This window comes from Anastrepha ludens, chromosome 3 (assembly GCF_028408465.1).
Source record: "Anastrepha ludens isolate Willacy chromosome 3, idAnaLude1.1, whole genome shotgun sequence".
Lineage (NCBI taxonomy): Eukaryota > Metazoa > Arthropoda > Insecta > Diptera > Tephritidae > Anastrepha > Anastrepha ludens.
The window spans coordinates 63,001,111-63,021,206 of NC_071499.1; the positions used below are offsets into that span (position 1 = coordinate 63,001,111).

At 33.4% G+C, this 20,096-nt stretch overlaps 1 protein-coding gene across 6 annotated transcripts in view; it reads right to left on the reverse strand.

Annotated features, from left to right (window-relative positions):
- LOC128858087 (neurobeachin-like) overlaps window positions 1-20,096 on the reverse strand; it is a 224,683-nt gene that overhangs the window by 43,525 nt on the left and 161,062 nt on the right. For all 6 annotated transcript variants that reach the window (XM_054094044.1, XM_054094043.1, XM_054094042.1 and 3 more), the window contains one exon: window positions 3,347-3,456. In XM_054094044.1, coding sequence (XP_053950019.1) covers window positions 3,347-3,456 — 110 coding nt within the window. The remainder of the gene's footprint in view (window positions 1-3,346; window positions 3,457-20,096) is intronic.

Consider the following 20,096-nt stretch of genomic DNA (forward strand, 5'->3'; position numbering starts at 1 on the left):
GAGTTCTTGTGTGACTTCCCAATGAGTAATTCTTTGAGAATTCTCCCAACTTTTTACAGCAAAGTACAATTTTATTTGTTGCACTAATTTAGTTAAGATTGCTAAAGCATTCGTATACCAGGTCTAATTCCCCAGAAGGTGAATCTACTGTTTTTAATGTAGCTTGACTGTCCGTGTTTAGGGATATGTTGGCTCTCAGTGATTTATTCTTGCAGAGATTGAAATTGCCTGAATTTCAGCCTGAAGGTCGTTAATCCATTTGTCCATTGGTTCGGAGATTTTCGTGGCTAAGATATAACTAAAGACAGACTGCATTAGTAACACAATAAGATTTTGGGCCTTTAGTACCTAAAATGAAGTTTTCGACCAATTGAATTGAAAGTAGACCGGCAGTACTAAAATGAAACTACTCTGAAACTATTCAAAAAATTATCTAAAGATTAAAAATTAATTTCTTAAAATAATGTCTGCACTTATAGAAAAAAATAGTTTTGGAAAAGTATGAGAATAGGTATTGGGAACACTTCCGAGTACACAAAGGGTACATAAAGAGACTTCCACTAAACAACTTCAACACTACAGTCTGCACAAATGGTTAAAAAATGGTTTGCGGTCTGAGAGCCGGTATATATTCTCATCCACTTGGAATTGAAAAATCTGTGCGTCTTCCTCGAACTTGCAGTGTCTTTCAGGCCAATAGAGGAATCTTGTAGACTACTAATCGCAGACTTATCTTTTAAGGGCAATATCGTGGTTCTTTTTAGCTGAGCTGCAATCCAGATACTGCATTCGGTAACAACAACTTCTAAATTTGTGGAAAAAGCAGAAATAGCCCTACAACCTTGAGTGTAAACCATAAAGTTACCTTAGTATGAGTCCGACGATATCGAAGCAATGAAGGAAACAAAAACCAGATGAATTGCCGAGAGGAGGATCTGTCATGAATAACATTCGTGCAGAATCGGTATTCACACCACTGAGTGCAATCAAGAATGTAATTTTCTTCAAATAATACCTCCGAATCGCTGATTTTAGATGGAGAGACCAGAGGACATGCAAGGTTAGCAGAATATTTTGGGCCACCTCCAGCCTCAAATAAACGTTAATATTGACAAATATGAAACGAAGAGATGCCTGCAGACTTACGGCAGTGATAACTGGCTTCTGGTCCATAGGAGAGCAAGCAGCCAAAATTGGCGTCCCTCACAACACATACTGTCACAGCTGTAAACTACCAGAGAAAAAGAAAACTATCTTCCACTTGTTCTCTGAATACCCTGCTTTCTGGAAGGCGAGGATGTTAACCCTTGGCAAACCGCTTTTTGAAAACCTCGAAGAGCTGGCTGGTATAGATGTACACAACCTTATAAGGCTTCTTAATCGCACAGATTAGATATAATCGTGAAGGAATAGCCCGTATAATTTGTTGATAGCGAGAATGTGGCAACAAAATGTTGCTGTGGCGCTAATTGGATTCTTGGAGAGTCACTACTTCAACTAACCAACATAAAGCGTGAGAAACATCTATCACTTTTAACTTGAAATATATATTTTTTGACCGTGACAGTTATAATAACATTCGTTATGTGTCGAAAAATTAATTTATACTTAGATATTTATAAAAGAGCTCGCTTTTCATTTCAAGAAAGTTGGAATGTATTAAAACGGAATTTGGAATACAGGAAAACGCATAATCAGCCGAACGGTGATGCATACCAGGCATTTTGAACAAGCGATTGAACTATTAGTACTTAATTAAGACTTAATAAATATTACTTCAACCAAACAGAGAAATTTCAAAAGTAAAAACATGAAATGGAATTTACCATTGCTAAGGGAAGTGTCGAGTATCTTGAAAATTTAAATGATTTATATGACGAAGTTAACAAAATGGGTCACTGTAAAGCCAACTGAAGAAGACATTTGGCAGATGTTGGAATTATGTCCCATATGTCAGCGCAAAATTTAAACTATCCTGAAAAAAAAAAATTAAAAATACATTGAAAAATACTCCCTTGAATTTTTTATATACAGGGTTTGATTGAAAAGTAATGAGCCTTCCCGCGCGGAGCGTCTGCCAAGCGATCAACCGAATCGGCTGGTGGGGGAAAATGATCGTTGGACCTTCCCCTTCCACTAGAAACCGGCCCCAGTTCGCTGGCAACAGCGGTGCAGTCAACATCGGCCCGCGTGTTAAAGCTGTTTTAAAAGTGTGTTAGGATTTTGCAGTGGCGAAAATACAGCGATCGTTGGAGCAACGTTACTCGAACAAATTTTGCGTAAAGCTAAACAGTTTGTACCTCCAGGAAGCATTGTAAACGCGGCATTTTACAAAGAAGTGCTCCTTCGGCTGAAAAACCGCGTCGCCCGGGTTCGGCCCGACCTCGTCAACAATTGGACCCTTCATCACGACAATGAGCCGGCGCACACCGCCTTCCTCTGCACTTCCGCATTGGCCAAGATGGGGGTTCCAGAGCTTCCCCACCCCTCCTACAGCCCAGATCTGTCCCCTCCGGACTTCTTCCTGTTCCCGCGCCTGAAAAGAAAGCTGAAGGGGAGGCGTTTCGAATCCATCGAGGCGCTCCAAAAAACTGTGACAGCCGAATTGAACGCGATTCCGGCGGATGAGTTTAAAAAATGTTTCCTGCAGTGGAAGGACCGCTACCAGCGGTGTATTGAAGCTCAAGGGCCCTATTTTCAAGAATATTAGTTGTATGAGCTAAAGATTTAATAAAACTGCTTAAAAAAATAAGGCTCATTACTTTTTTCAATCAAACCCTGTAGCCGGCCGAGTTAAGTGAAATTTTCAATTCTTAAAAATGGGTTCCCCTGTAGTCGTTCAAAATCCAAAAATTTAAAAACGTACGAAAAACAAAAAGAAGTGTGAGCCAGTCAACCCGGCTTCTGGCGATTTTGCAAATATGTAGTTGATTAGATGATTTCTACAGGGATATAACTGTTTGTGTATGTGTACTTTTCTATTAATAGTTAGATGTGTGGAATACGGAGAATAAAAGTTTCTATAACAGAGCAATATGAGTTATGGCTCTCTATTATACATACATATATATATATTTATACATATATGTGTGTATGAATGCATGTATGCGGATTTTCTGTTTTTATATGTAGGAATGAGAAATTATGCTACTGGAAAAAGATGCTACTTTTTCTATATAATTTCATTGTGGTAGTGAGGTAGATGAGTTTTTTTTTTGTAGAGGACACAGAACTTTTCTGTTATCAAATGTAGTTATGTGCATATGAGCATGAGTGCCAGAGTATGTGTCTATCTATTTATATATTTATAAAAATATATACGTGTATGTAAGCATGAAGCACTCACCTTAATTGAGGGCGGTCCACTTGAGTGGGAATCATTATCCGCCAACACCGATGGATTACTCTCGTCCACAACAATAATTTCATAGTCCCCATCTTGTATTGTACGTGCGCCTGTAGTGGTGACGATGTCATTGGCAGATGACAGATGAAGTTGTTAAGTCACATTCGTTGTATAGTTGGAAAATTCCATTGTGATTTTCGTTGTTATTGCCATTGCCGTTATCAATGCATATTGAATAGTGTAGTTGAATTCCCAAATCGAATGATAGATAGTTGCAGCAGATATGCGTAAAGCACGCAATAGAAGAAGAAGAAGAGGAAGAAATTACATATACATATAAAAGTTGACTAAAAGTTATGTATTTCTTTAATTTAAGTTATTCAAGTAACAACAACGACAAGGTGAAATTTTAACAATAAAATAGAACAGAAAGAGGTAGAGGTAGAGCTTAGTACTCAGATAGATTAAGGAAATATAGATAACTTGCATGTAAAGCAGCTTAAAGTTAGTAGATACTTTGTTTTCCTTCGTTAGTGAAAATTTTAATTAGTATAGAGTGAAACAATTTTTTCTATACTCTTATGTAGGTATAAGTCTAAAGTAAGTAGCTAAGCAGAACATTTCTTTCATAATTAGTTGTTATAGCACACTGAATGAAGTTTTTATCCTTTACTAGAAGAAGTATATTTTTTTTATAAAACTATATCTTTTTTTTTTTTTTCTAGTAACAACGAGAGCTTGGTGAGTTAGAAAGAGAAGTCAAGTAGACATTAGTTAAGTGGTAATACAAGGTTTTGATAATACTTTACGTCTAAGCATAGGTACTTTTACTTTTTGCCTTCAAAGTTAATTTTTTCTTGCACATTTAGTATTTAGTCATTATTTGTTAAGGGTAAAGTATAGCAAAAAAACTATGAATGCATATGGAAAATCATTTCACAAATTTTGTATCTACTTTTTTATGAATAAACGCTAATTATACGTTTAATTACTACTTTAATTTTTTTAATTATACCTTTTTATTTTATAAGTGTAGCGAGGCATTCAATTACACTAAGCAACAAAACCAAAAAAATAAAAATTAAATCCATTTCAAACAGTGACTATTTGTAACTTATGTAGTTCGGTCTCCTAATGAACAAAAACCGAAAAAACATTAGTATCATAGCTACATTTTTTTCCACCATTTTTTTTTAATATTGTAGTCTACCTCCATTTTTTATTTTTTTTTTATTAAAGTCGACTATAAATAAAACACGCATTAATTTCTCCAATTAATTTTTCCTTTTCGTTTTTTGGAAAGCGTAAACTTTGCTACTAACTTTTTCAATCTGAACTAATTTTTCTCTTTTTCCAGCTGAGGGAAAAAATGCATGAAAAAGGAGCCAGTTTGCAAAAGAAAAAAATTATTTGTCATGAGGACTCCGCAATGTGTCACAAAAGCATTTTCACAATGGCTAAAATCCATGAACTAAAGTTCAAATTGTTGATTCATCTAGCGTATTCACCAGATTTTGCCCCTAGGGACTTCCATCTGTTGGGAGATCCTAAAAACCTGCATGCGTGAGAAGCGTTTTTCATAAAATGATGAGGTCTTAACAGCTGTGGAAGCGTACTTTGCAGCACTCATTTTTGCAGATTCTCACTTCAGGAATGGAATTCATAAAATGGAATCTCATTGAAACAAATGTGTTGATGTTTAGTGAGACTATGCTGAATAAAAAAATAATGTTTTTCTAATCAAACCGCAAAATTTGTTGAACAACCTAGTATTGACACGTTTTGACTATTTATTTTCATATTAAAGATTTCGTGCATTTGTTATATGGAGAAAATCCACAACGCATCAGCGAAAAAATTGTCAAAAATCAAAGCCAATTTGAAGTCACTTAGAACTTGCCCTTTACTATAGGGTTATTCAATAGGTGCGCTTCAACTTTTTTCCGATAGGGAGGGCGAACGACCCAATATTTTTTCTTTTTCGCTTGTCATTTGTAAACTTCATTAGTATACATTTCATCATGGAACGCTACACACTTGAGCAACGATTGCAAATCGTGCAAATTTTTTATGAAAATAATCGTTCTGTTGCTGCTACTTTAAGAGCATTACGGCCATTTTACGGTCCATTTAACAAGCCGTCCCGTTTTGGAGTTTTGTGAAGTCATTGGTCTACAGTAACAAGCCGGCGACGATTTGTGAGCTCAGAGCCAATATTGAACGCGAAATTGCTGGAATTTCGGCCGATTTATGCAAAAGAGTGGTCGAAAATTGGGTTCAACGATTGGACTTCGTAAAACGTGCACGCGGTGGTCATGCAAAAGAAATCGAATTTCATACTTAAATGTATATGTTCAAACTCGATAATAAAAAAAAAGCTAGTTAAAAAGTCAAACCGTTTGTGTTTTATTCAAAAAAGTTCAAAAGTTGAAGCGCTCTTACTGAAAAACCCATTATATTAAAATTGAATCGGCTATGAATGGAGCTATTTGATAAAAATTAAATTATGTACAAAGTTTGAAACTTTGTATAAAATATGAGTTTTGCAGTATGGACTATACTCTTTAAAAAAAAATTAAGAAAAAAAAATTTCAGTATTGTTGCGTACACTTTCGTTTGAGGCTGGAGGTGCGTATCGAAAAAATAAGAAAATAATTAGTAAAAAATGGGCACATGTATGTACTTATATATTTGCTACCTCCTTGAAAAAACGCAATAAAATTAGATATTTAAAAATTTTTTTTATTGCTATTCTTGGTTTATGGATCGAGCTACATAAGAAACAAATAGCGAGAGCCAAGAAAAATTCATGTTGCTTAGTGTAAAAAATTATGCGTTTTTTAGTTATTTTTATATTTTAATGATTTTTAGTAGATACTCGTACGCGTATCATTTATGGTTGCTTTCGACAAAAGAACAAAATTTGACCTCAGCTTTTTGAGCAGTATTATTAATTTTTTTTAAAAACATTTTATACTAATTTCTTTTAAAAATTTTATAGATACTAATTTTTCATAAAAATGTGTATACCAATTTTTATCACAACTTTTTATACTAATTTTTTATAAAAACATTTTATACTAATTTTTCACAAAAATATGTATACCAATTTCTATCTAAATATTTTATATTAATTTTTGATGAATTTATTACTATTTTTTAGTTTCAAAATAATTTTTTAAAGAATTTTATAGTTTTTTTATAAAAATTTTGTGTACTAATTTTTTATAAAAAAAATGTTATACCAATTCAAGTATAATCCAGTTCAATATACAGTGCCGGTCAATATAATAGCACCAGTTGCAATATTCTGATTCGAAAGATGTAAAAATTTCACCTATTTACTATATTATTTTTTGGAGTGTAAAAAACAGTTATATTTTTTTTGCTATCTCGGAGTGTGTGCATTTGTTGTCAAATTTCGTAACTGTTAATCAGTTATAAAAGATCTTTTGTCAGCTCTTATCATTTTGTGCAGTTAATAAAATAGCACCAGTTTTTTTGGAAAGAAAGTGAAGGTAATAAATTTTTTTTTAAATACTTTCTATAAAATCGTGTAATAACATTATAAAATTGTATAGTTATGGGTCGCGGAAAGTATTGTTCCCCTGAAAAACGTGGACTATTAAAAAAATGTGTGTCCGAGGGTAAATCGTATTCCCAAATAAGGGAATTGCTGGGCTGTTCCAATAAAATGATAATAAATGCCCTAAGATATGAGCAAAAAGTTGAATCCCGTGGTAGCGTGGAAGTGAGTTTTGTGACCCTTAATAGTAAAACGTTTAGTACGGACGACTAAAGCAAATCCCTTTATGACAGCTACAGAGCTCAAAAACATATTGGATGTACCGGCAAGCGTGGAAACTATTCGCCGCAGACTTCGAGACAACAGCCTCAATGCCTGTAGTCTTCGAGAAGTGCCGCTCCTTTCCTCTAGGCATGTTGCTAAACGGAAGCACATCTAAATTGGCCAAAGGAAAAGTGGAGAAATGTGCTATGGATTGACGAATCCAAAATTGTACTTTTTGGTGGAAAGGGTTCCAGATGTTTTGTCCGTAGGCCACCTAACAGCGAAGGTCATAGTATTATGGTATGGGGTTGCTTCTCATTTCAAGGTGTGGACCCTATATTTTTGATCAAAACCGTTGTGTATACATCGGTTTATGTAAAAATCCTTGATGAAATTATGCTGCCGTATGCTTCCTACGAAATGCCGCTGATGTGGGTCTTCCAGCAAAACAATGACCCCAAACGCACCAGCAAAAGGGCAAAAAAATGGTTCAATGATAACTCTATCAATGTAATGGAGTGGCCTGCACAGTCCCCAGATTTGAACCCTATCGAAAATCTGTGGACGGGCATAAAGAAGAGTGTATCCACAATAAACCAACAAGCGTTGAAGGGCTCTGGGAGGCTGTGCAGAAAATTTGGACTTCCATCAATGTTGAAAGATGCCAACATTTAGAGGAGTCCATGGGAAGGCGTTGTGCCGCGGTAATAGCAAACAAAGGGGAAGCGCAAAGGGCAAAGTATTGAAACCATACAAATAATTTATCTACAAGATATCTGAGTGAAATTTTTTGAGTGCTGAAATGCTATTATTTTGACTGTGTAGTTTAAAAATTGTTTGTTTAAATTAATTAGCGCATTATAAACTGTTGAAAAAAACCAAATAATGTTTTTATGATAATAAACCATTAACATCAAAGAATTTATTATTTTGTTTTGAGTTGAATCGGCCCAACAGTTAAACAGTGTAAATGGAGTCAGTATAAATTTGTGTGTGGTGCTACTATTATATATTGACCGCAGCTGTATATCAAGTTTTAATAAAAAAAAATTTTAAAATACTTTTTACAAAGATTTTTATAATTTTTTATAAAAAATTGTAAACTAATTTTTTGTAAAAATTGATGGAGTTTGTTTATAAGAAATTTGTAGACCAAGTTTTTATCACAATATTTTTTTAAATTCTGTTTTTAATTTATTAAAAAAAAATTTTTATGAAATTTGTATACATTTAAAAAAAATGTTTATAAAATATTTTGACAAAAAATTGGTCTACACATTTTCATAAAAAAACTATATCCATTTTTATAAAAAATTAGTGCTCAATTTTATTGCAAAAAATTATAAAATTCTTTGTAAAAAGTGTTATACAATTTTTTTATTAAAAATTTATGTAAAGTTTAAAATTTTTTTTATTAAATTTGTATACTAAGTTTTTATCAACATATTTTATACCTACTAATTTCGTGGTATTAATTTTATATTTTTTATAAAAGACTTCTAAAATAACTTTGTGTAAAAAATTTTACAATTTAAAATTTGAAACTAATTTTTTATGAAAAAACTGTAAATTTGTGATAAAAAAAAGATGTATACCAATTTTTATAGAAAATAAGTATCAATTTTGTATAAGAAAATGTTATAATAATTTTTACAAATAATTTTATACATAATTTATTACAAAAAAATGTATACTAATTTTTTATAAAAATTGATGAAGGTTGTTTTAGATTTGTATACCAAGTTTTCATAAAAAAAAGGTATACCAATAATATTTTATGGCAACATTTTATATGAAACATTTTTATATTTTAATTGTTTCCAGCTTAAATTATCAGCTGCAGCTATGAGCATTTAAAAATTCAAATATTCCATTGCAACTGAGCATTTTAGTGCTTTACTGCTAGAAATTGGTAAGCCAAAACAAGCAATTTTGTCAAAAGCTTTTATTTTCCTATGTGGGTTTGCATTTTATTATATTCGATTCATTAAAAATAATATAAATTCAACAAGTTCGTTGAGTAACTCAAAATTATAGTACTTAAATATACTATTACATACAGGGTGGCTTAAAATTAATCACCCAAACGGAAGATATATAAATTTTGTAAATGGCGCCGTACGTCAGCAGACAGCTGCGGTGTACAAACAAACAAGCAATGGAGCGCGTAAAGGTAAAAACAGATTTTTATCACTCTATTTAATAAAAAAGTTATTCAACAACCAAATTGGATGACCATTTTTGTGCCACCCCGTATATTTAGCTATCACATAAAATCATATAAATGAGGTTTTTCATTCACAAAATGCTGGCAAATCATATATTTTCATATAAGAAAAAAATAAAATGAATACAAATATAAAAAATAATATAAATTATACAGAATATGTGCACTGAAGCGTTCAGCAAATCATAATTAACGATGCTATCTAAAACTACAAATACTGTTTCTAGCAACAACTTTTTATACATATCTCTAAAATATTTTTTATTTGTTTGCTTGTTTTATCGTAACTTCAGTTTTTATATGAAAAGTTGTTAGAACACTCGACATCAACAGAATATCGTTCCGTAGTATTTTAATATATAGATGAAATAGGTATAAATATATGGTTTAGAAATATTTGCTCAGTCGTTAAACAAAATATTCAAATGCATACCGGAAATATCGCAAGAAACTTGATCTGAACTTGAAGCTCAAAACCGATCTTTTTTTTTTTTAATTAATTATAATTTTTTACATTTTATGGTTAGTGGGCATCAGGCCTTAAGTTAGAACTCCATAAGAAACATTTCAGGCGCTTTTTGCGCTTTATTCAGTTGGCAAATCTGAGCTTGTATCCCCTCGAGATGGAGTTTTAGCCTCAGTCAGCTACATACTGCCTCCCAGACACTTTCAATCGTAACCACCTGAGTACAGGGTGATACATGGTGGTACACATGGATCCTCTTTGGGTGACATAACATAAGTCTAGTATATTAGAAAGTTTACAAAATACTAAAATATGTTCGATTTCTTTCAAGAAAAGCGAAAAATTTATAAAAATCTAATAAAAATGGATTTGCTGGAAAAATTATTTTCCCACACAATTACATTTCTATTTGAATGGGTACGTAAAAAAAATGTTCACACTTGGCACGGAAAACCACGTTTCAACTAGTGTTGAAAAGCCTCTTAATTTCTCTCCTGTTACTCGGTAGTGCCATTGGTGTATTTTGGTGTCATTGGGTGCTTTATCTTCAAGTTTTTTTTTTTTGCCAAAATATAAAGGTTCCGAGAATGGACGCTGGTAGAGAGCACTTAAAGAAAATTTACTTGTATCGGAGAGTTGAAAATTTACCTCGGAATTTTTCTTTAGTGGTTGTTAAAGTTTCAATCTTTTGCACATTATTTAAGTAGAATTTTATAAGAATTATTTTTCTGGTAAATTTCAATGAATTCGACCCCTTTATTATGAGTGTGTTTTGGTGTTTCAAATATAAAGAAAATAAAATGGCCCATCTATTGAAGAGTTAGAGAGTTAAAATGTTCTACAAAAATGTTGCCTATGATTTTTTATGTAGAACTATTGAAGATTTCCCAAATCTAAAATGTAAGAACGCATAGTTTTCTATGCCGTTTAACTATAAAAATCCGCTGCTCATTCAATAAAAAATAAAAGCACATATTCGGGAGTCTTTTAAAGGGAAAAGTGAATGCTGGATCCTTGAGTAAAAAAACGGAATTGTCAAAAATCAGCGAGCACTTTTCCACTTTGTTAAACTAATTTTGGATGGGACACAGAAACTGCGTAACTGTGTGGCCGCCGTAGCCGAATGGGATGGTGCGTGATTACTATTCTGGAGTGCGTGGGCTCGAATCTCCGTGCATGAAGCAGCAAAATGATGGAAAAAGTATCAGGTCAGTCCATAGGTTCGTGCATATTTTACCTATAATTTCACTTTTGTACGTTTTTTGCATACAAAAAATTATTCGCGGAATATAATGGAACTATTTATATTTTCTTTGATATATTGTGCATTCAACAAGTGATTTTAATCGCGGATAGACACACGTGTTGTTTAAAAAATAAAATGGAATCTTCGAACGCGTATAAGAGGCATATTTTGTATTTTTTTTATAAAAGTGGTAAAAATGCAAAAACTGCTGCTGCAGAAATAAACACTGTTCACGGAGAGGTACCGTGAATGTAAGGACTGCGCTAAAGTGGTTTCCAAAATTCCGAAGTGGTAACTGCGACGTGGAGGATGCCCCGCGCGCTAGTCGTCCTGAAGTCTTTAACTCCGACAGTCGATATGATAGCTTAGAGGTTAAATTCATTGCATTGAACAGTTCACAGGCACCTGGTTCAGTCGGGAAAGGTTTCAAAGCTGGGAAAATGGGTTCCGTGTAGACTTTCCGTCGCCAATTATGAACTTCTGGAACAAAACCAGATGATAACTGCTGATTATTATTCCCCTCAGCTATCAAACCTGAATGAGGCACTTAACAAAAATCGACCGTCTTTAGTGAATAGACGCAAAGTTTTGTTTCACCACGACAACGCAAGACCTCATACCGCAAGGTAAACATTAGGCAAGCTGAACGAGCTCGGATGGGAGCTAATGCCGCTTCCACCATACTTTGCGTATATTGCACTTTGTGATTATCACCTTTTCCGTGGACTTCAATGCCATATGAGTAACAAGAACTACTCCTCAAAGGACAAACAAGTTTTTGAGCAGGGAATTAAAAATTTGCCTAAACGTTGGGAAGACATTGTAAATAATGAAGGAAAATTTATTATTGATTAATGAATACTTTAAACATCGTTTTTATTAATTTTAAAACCACCTTTAAAAAACGCACGAACTTATGGACTGAGCTGATATTTTTCTAATATGGCAGCCAATGGCAAACCTTTGGGCACTGCCATGAAAAAGCTCTTCATAAAAAATATCTGCCGTTCGGAGTCAGCATAAAATTGTTAAATTGGTAAAAGTTAGAAATTCGCATTGTTTTGATCTTTTTTTTTTTTTTTTGGGAAAATTGTTAAATTTTTGTGAATTTTGTATACAGTTTGGGACTTTGAGTATAATGAGTTTTCTTGTATATAGAAGGCATTACATTATACTTTCATGAAAATATAAAAAAATTAAACCAAAAAAAGTAGTTAAACTTGGTCGCCACGCCACGTCTCTCTTGACCGTCAATTCGTCACGTTCCTATTATTTTGAACTCAGGTGCAGTAGGCTTCGAAATACACATATTTAGAATTTGAAAGTGGACTAGAAAAGGCAGGCTTATGTGCATATAATCGCTTGAAAAGTACAAATTCCACCTACTGGTATTGGAAATAATTTTTTTTTTTTTTTTTTTGGAAAAGACGATTAAAAGGCAACCACCGTCACTAAAGGAATATCACCGCATTTGCTTATTTCTTGTTTCCTTTGGCGACAATTGTCATGGCAATTGTCACATTCTGGCAGCAACAGCGCATTTGCATGCACACGTACATATGCACGTATGTATTTATAATAAATGCATACACAAACAATTTATGTTTTAAAATTTAACATCACAAGCGAAGCGACGAACCGTAGTATCAACAATGTAAAGCGGTGCCAGCAAGTTGACAGCTATGACGAGGCCGACAACGACGACGACGTCGACAAGGACGACAAAAGCAACAGTCAAAGTGACGGACGCGGACACAAAGGAGTGTGCTTGCTGCTGACACTTAAATAATGGCACATACACACATACATACATACAAAAAAGCTACATACATACGAACATATGCAAATGTATAAATGTTTACAATTTGGCGCAGCAAAACTTCTGTTAGCGAGGCTTGTTGCCGGTGATGATTGCGAATGAGTGAGCGAATTATGGTAAACGCAGGAGGCAATGGCTTGTGCAGGCGGTCGAACACGAGTGGAGGAGTGCGCTAATACTTGAGCTACTAGTGGCGACCACACAGCACCTACAACACCAACGACAACGAAACGACAACGGCAATGGCTATAACAACAGCAGTAATGAAATTGCAGTTGACACTTTCGTGTCAATTTCAGGCCCATGCATATGCATAAATGTAAAATATGCTTATTGTGCTTGCATATGTAGTTGCAGCAAGTGGACGAGTATGTTTGTGTGTGTGTGTGTGGACGGGTGCGTATTTGCATGATGTTATGGTTGCTTTATTGTTTGTATTATACATTTATGAGGGTTATAACTCATATCATCAGCGAGTTTGAGTGCTGAATAAACAAATTTGCGTGAGTTGTGTACAATTCAACATGGACACTCTCATTAGGGTGCAACATTCTCTATAGAACAAGCAAATTTTACTCTTTTTCCATTGGAATTGAAAAATCTATTAAATTTTAAGGCTTCAGCTAAATAAAACTATTTTCGGAAAAATGTAAAGATTTACGTTGGCTGGTTCGCTTTGAAAGGACACACAAAAAATGCGTTTTTTTTTATAAATAAAATAAGTTTTTAAAAATATTATTGTCAAAAACAAAATTACTTAAACTAGGTAATTCGTCGCGTTCCTAATATTTCGGACACAGGTATATGCAGATTCCGGAATATATTCCTAAAATATAGGTTTTTATAAATAAAATTGGTTTTTAAAAATATTTTTTCCAAAATAAAAAAAATTGAAACTTGGTAAAATTTCTATTATTTTGAACATAACTGTAAGTAGGTTTCGAAATACATTTAGAAAGTCGAAGTTTTTATGAATAACATAAGTTTTTAAAAATATTTTTCCAAAACAAATCATAGCTGAAGCTCGGTAATTCACCGCGTTTCTATTATTTTGAACGCAGGTGTAAGTATGTTTCGGAATATATTTAGAAAATTGAGGTTTTCATAGATAGAATTAGTTATTACAAATATCTGTTCGAAAAAAATATTTAAACGAATTACCAAGTCGCGTCTCTATTATTTTGAACACAACTGTAAGTAGGTTTCGAATAATAATTATTTAAAAAATCGAAGTTTTTAAAAATAAAATTAGTTTTTAAAAATATTTTTCTCGAAAAAATAGCTAAAGCTTGGCATTTTTCGTGCCCAAATTATTTTGAACACAACTGTGAGTAGGTTTCGGAATATAAATATTTAGAAAATCGAAGGTTTTATAAATAAAATTAGTTTTTAAAAATATTTTATCCGAAAAAATGGCTAAAGCTTGGTAATTCAGCGTGACTCCATTATTTTGACCACAACTGTAAGTAAGTTTTGGATTTGGTTTGGTTTTTAAAAAAAGTTTTCCCAAAAAAATAGCTAAAGCTTGGTAATTCGTCGCGTTGCTATTATTTTGAACACAACTGTAATTAGGTTTCGGAATACAAATATTCAGAAAATCGAAGTTTTTATAAATAAAATTAGTTTTTAAAAATATTTTTTCCAAAACAAATCATAGCTGAAGCTCGGTAATTCGCCGCGTTTCTATTATTTTGAACGCAGGTGTAAGTATGTTTCGGAATATATTTAAAAAATTGAGGTTTTCATAAATAGAATTTGTTATTACAAATATTTGTTAAAAAAAATTCAAACTTGGTACTTCGTCGCGTTGCTATTATTTTGAACACAACTGTAAATAGGTTTCGGAATACAAATATTCAGAAAATCGAAGTTTTTATAAATAAAACTACTTTCTAAAAACATTTTTCCCGAAAAAATAGCTAAAGCTTGGTAATTCAGAGTGCCTCCATTATTTTGAACCCAACTGTAAGTAGATTTCGAAATACATTTAGAAAGTCGAAGTTTTTATACATAAATTAAAATAGTTTCTAAAAACGATTTTTCGAAAAAGTCACCCTAAGCTGATAGAAGACTTTTATTTAAATGGTCTGCATCAAATTTTAAATTTAAATTTTTTTAACATAAACAAAATATTGATATAAGAAAAAAAATCTGGAACGTGAGTTGAAAAATGTCAAAAGAAATAAAAAGGACGGGGAAAAAAATTTACCAGTGGTACCCTAGAAGTCTAAATCGGAAGAGATTTAGCTAAATTTTTCTTAAACTTATCTTCCCGAAAAATCAAAAATGTTATACAAAATTTCATATTTCTGATTCCATTGATAAGTTTTTAGTTGTTTTTTTAAGTTTTTCTACCATTTTAAGTGATCGAAAAATGTAACTCTAAAAACTAATTTATTTGTATTAATAAAAGAACTCGATATTTCACGCTCAACTCGGTCCCGCTTCTGTAAATCTTAGTATTTTTCGGAATTTTTCTTTTGGCGCATGTCTTAAAATATTATAAACTTTATAATTTCGGTGGGTAAACTGTAACTTTGTTTGGGAAGTACCCTAATGCACCCTGTATATAAATACATTCTTGCTTACTCCAACTGACATAAACGCAAATAAAATAAAAAATCTCGATTAATTTACATGTTTGCCAAGCACAGAGAATGGAAATCATTTTTGGCTGTAATTAAACCTAAAGGAAGGAAAACATTACCTCATTCAGTGGACCAATTAATTAATTTTACGTGACAGTTGGCAACGAAACGCTTTGTACTTTTCACCAAAAGGATTTAGAGATCCTCACATATCCTCGATTTTTTTATTGATTAGAAGTGACTAGCAGTTGCAGGCACTTGGGCGCTTGTTCACTTGCTTGCTCACATGTATCTTGGCAAAGTGCCACCCCTTTTATCAAGCAGGAGCTCCAGATAGGCTTGACCCAGTGCTCAATCAAACGGAGCGTCGCTTTAAAAAAGCAAGTAGTGTTCATTCGTATATACATAGTTTCCATTTGCAGTTCATCATGGCACCAATGCAAACATACTTATACAGCCATGGACAGATAAATAGCACAAATGTGAATCTTATTTGTTAAGTTAAATTTTTAGTACGAACTCTGCTTTGATCAAATAAATTTGTTGGTTTATATTTATTACCGTCATTAAGCTTACATTTATGCGAGGAATTTACCGTTTCTTTTCGATAAAATCTTTCGCGTTCTATTTTATTTATGCTTATTGCTGTTTTGAAGTGGACGCAAAAATAGCACATTTTAACTTATGCAGCGGAGAGTAAAACTTCAATAATGTTTCAACGATTTTTAGTATAATTTTTTGTTTCTTAATTAAAATTTTAAAGTAATTACTAAAAATGGGAAGTGGAATACATTGCACGCCGGAGAAAAGAGCTCTTATATACCGTATGAGTCAAAACGGAATAAGCTATGCAGAAATAGCTGAAATGATGCTGTGCTCTCGGAAAATGGTTTATACTGCTCTTAATTTAGTTAAGAAAGATTCATCCTATCTAAGCAAAAAAACGGAAAAAAACCAAGAGCAAAACAGATCCTTTTAAGTCGGCACGGCAAATAATGCTTCAAAATAAACCAAGAATCTGGTCTACGGGTATCCAAAAAGCTTGTCGGAAGGCGACTTAATGAAACCCAACTATTTGGCCGCATAAGCAGAAAAAAACCACTCCTCTTAAAAAGACAGATCAAGCACCGACTTGCCTTTGCAAAAGCCCACAAAGACAAATCTATTGAGTTTTGGAAAAACGTACTTTGGACCGACGAAACCAAAATAAATGGGATGGGACCAGATGGGAAAACTATTGTACGTCGTCCAAAAAATCAAGCGCTAAATTCTAGATTCGCAAAAAATACGATTAAACACGGCGGCGGAAGCATCATGGCTTGGGGAGCTTTTTCTTGGCATGGTGTTGGGCCGATTGGTCGAGTGGTTGGTAAAATGGATAGATTTCAGTATCTGGACTTACTCCAGAATAAAATGGAGCCATTTGATTGGACATTTATGCAGAAAATTTGTGGAATATCGTTAAGGTCAAAATCGCTAACAAAAATTTTAAAAATTTTGATGGTTTGTGGGCCGCAGTTGAGGAGGCTTGGTATTCGATTCCAAAGCAAAGATGCCACAAGCTTATAGAAAGCATGGAGCGACGGCTGGTCTGGTAAAACAATATTGTTACTTAACTATCTGATTTGTTTACTATTTTTGCTTTTATTTGGAATTTCTCGGAATGTAATATTTATGTGTCCAGGAGGTTTCGTGAGTTATCAATGTTCTCGTAAATTAAATCAGAACTGAAATTCTCTTTGACCATTTTTTTTTTTTAAGTGGAAGTAAAGAAGTTTTTTATTTTTTATGTTGCTTTTTTCCCCAATAAAAAATATTCATTTAAAAACATATTCAACTCTTTGCTTTCAAAGTCTAAATGTGCTATTTATAAGACCACGACTGTATATCTAGGGTCTAGAGTTGAGTTTCTACTTCTCTAATAACCTGAATTTGGGAATTTAGTATATGTATAGTATTTAGAAATTTTCTGAAAAAATAGATTTTTTTTGTCATTGCTCCTGAAGCTCCGAGCCTTTCCAATCCAAAATTTTTTCTCCAGAGTACTCGATTATCATTTCCTTCCAATAACGTCCAACCTCATATCTGAATGTGAAGCTGCCTCAACACTGCCACTGCTTATTGCTTCTCCGTAGTAAAGTTCGTTTTGTGCCAGCTAATCCATGGCACTAAAAAACATTTCTGTTCGCTTATACCCTCTCTCCCTGCTCATGCAGCGATTTCTCTCAATGAAAAGCTATTTACTTGAGGTTTTGTAAAACTATTTGTTTTCTCGAAATTAGCATTTTTCATAATAAAATATAAATCTTTTTTCTCAATTTTTAGCACAATGGAACAGAGTGCACTCATACACATACAAACATAGTTGAATACGTGTATACAAGCAGTTAATATTTGTTAATGTGGTTCGCTAATGACCACTACGCCTTGCAGAGGAAAAGCATAAAAAATATTACTTTGAAAGAACTTTCGCTAACGGTAATTCATAGTCTCAGTACATAGCCACGATAATCGTTACAGTTCTACGAAATAAATTATGCCGGCACAAAATTTGTCTGCTAAATTTATTTTACTTGCCCAACGAATACAAACTTTATCGCTTTTCTTTTCTTTTTTTTTTTTTTTTGATATTTTTGTGATTTATTAAAATTATGCATTATTGAATTTATTACAGTTGTGTTAGTATAACATTTCCATTCTGAAAGCTTAGAGTTCGGGCAGTCAAGAATGTGGCGCTAGGTTTCTGCGGTGTATGTAACCGACTGTAAATATTTACTGTTTTATTATTCTTGTTTTAAGTTTGGTGCCAAAAGCAAATAAAAAAGGCGAACACAAAATCACAAGAAACCACCGTAGAGGCAAAGAAAGTTAAAATCATGGACTTAGCTTGGCGCCAAAAAACTTTCGCCGACAATTGTGGCTTTCCCTTTCGATTGTACACCAGACTACTAAACCACTAAATCAAAATTACAAAATTACAAAAAAAAAACTTTCAAACAAATTTACTTAGTACGTAGTTGCTGCTTTTCTATAGGTTACAATAACATTTTGAGATCGAATGTTGAAATTTTCTTTTTCAAATGCAAACTTGGAGAAATTTCGGTTAGGTATACGAGTATCTGTCTGCTCTCTAAATAAACATATTTATGCTGCCAAAGGGGCACCGCACAAAATGTACACGAAATGGATTCCAATCAAAATATGGGTTTTCCAATAACAGGTGCTACAGGTGAATGGATTGCGCTATCGAGAGATGCTTAACGATTTTTTATTTTCAACAAGACGGCGCTACGTGCCACGTGCACGCAACGAAACCATTGATCTTTACACGAAAAGTTTCCTAACCGTGTTATCGCTCGAAAAGGGGATCACAATTGGCTACCGAGATTTTGTGATTTAACATCCTGTGACTTTTTTCTTTGGGACCACGTGAAAGAGAAGGTCTACGCCAACAGCACAGGGTCGATTCACGACTTTAAAGATGGAATTCGTGAGGCTATCGAGGACATAGGGCAGCCACTTTGCAATTCGGTTATGGAAAATTTCATGAAAAGGATGTTGTCCTGTAAGCAGGGTCGTGGTGGTCATTTGACTGATATTGTTTTCCACTATTAACGGCATACCTTGCTCCTTATAATGAAAGAAACATCCGATCATTTACATTGAAAAATCCCAGTTTTCTGTGAATATCAAAATAACACTTCTGTTTGGAAAACCCTATATTTGTGGTTTTGGATGCATTATTGGGATATAAAAGAGCGAAAAGTGCGCATATGCTCCTTTGATTTCTAAATTATTTTAACTTATCTACTAGCATATACAATTTTGAAGTCAAAACTGGTAAATATTTGAATTGAGTAAACTTTTCGACACTACAGTTGTGGGATTTCTGAACGTCTACAGAGTTTCAGCATTTAAGTATCTACCAGTAGAAAGCTTTCGATTAATACCGTTTGAAAATTTGGTCTTCTGTAACTACTGCAGTAAGAAGTACTACTTACATTTCGACTAGTTTCGAACTAGTGAGTAACTAGTTTCTATTCGCTGAAATGTTCATAGTACTGAACCATACATCTTTTGAAGAAGTTCAGTTTTTCACTATAGGAACTTTTTTCTAAAATCTGATTTCACTGGTTTTGAACTAGTGAGTAACTAGTTCCTCTTTGGTGAAATGTTGCTAGTACTGAAGCATGAGTTTTTAAACAGGCTCAGTTTTTCACTGCAGCGACTTACATTTTTATCAGGAAATTCTAGAACTAGTGAGCTTTTTTCTTTGGGGCCACGTGAAAGAGAAGGTCTACGCCAACAGCCCAGAGTCGATTCAAGACCTCAAAGATGGAATTCGTGAGGCTATCGAGTGCATAGGGCAGCCACTTTGCAATTCGGTTATGAAAAATTTCATGAAAAGGATATTGTCTTGCAAGCAGGGTCGTGGTGGTCATTTGCCTGAAGTTATTTTCCCCTATTAACGGCATACCTTCGTCTTTATAATGAAATAAACATCCGATCATTTATATTAAAAAATAACATTTTTCTTTGAATATTAAAATAACACCTCTGTTTGGAAAACCCAATATTTGTGGATAGGGATGTATTATTGGGATATAAAAGAGC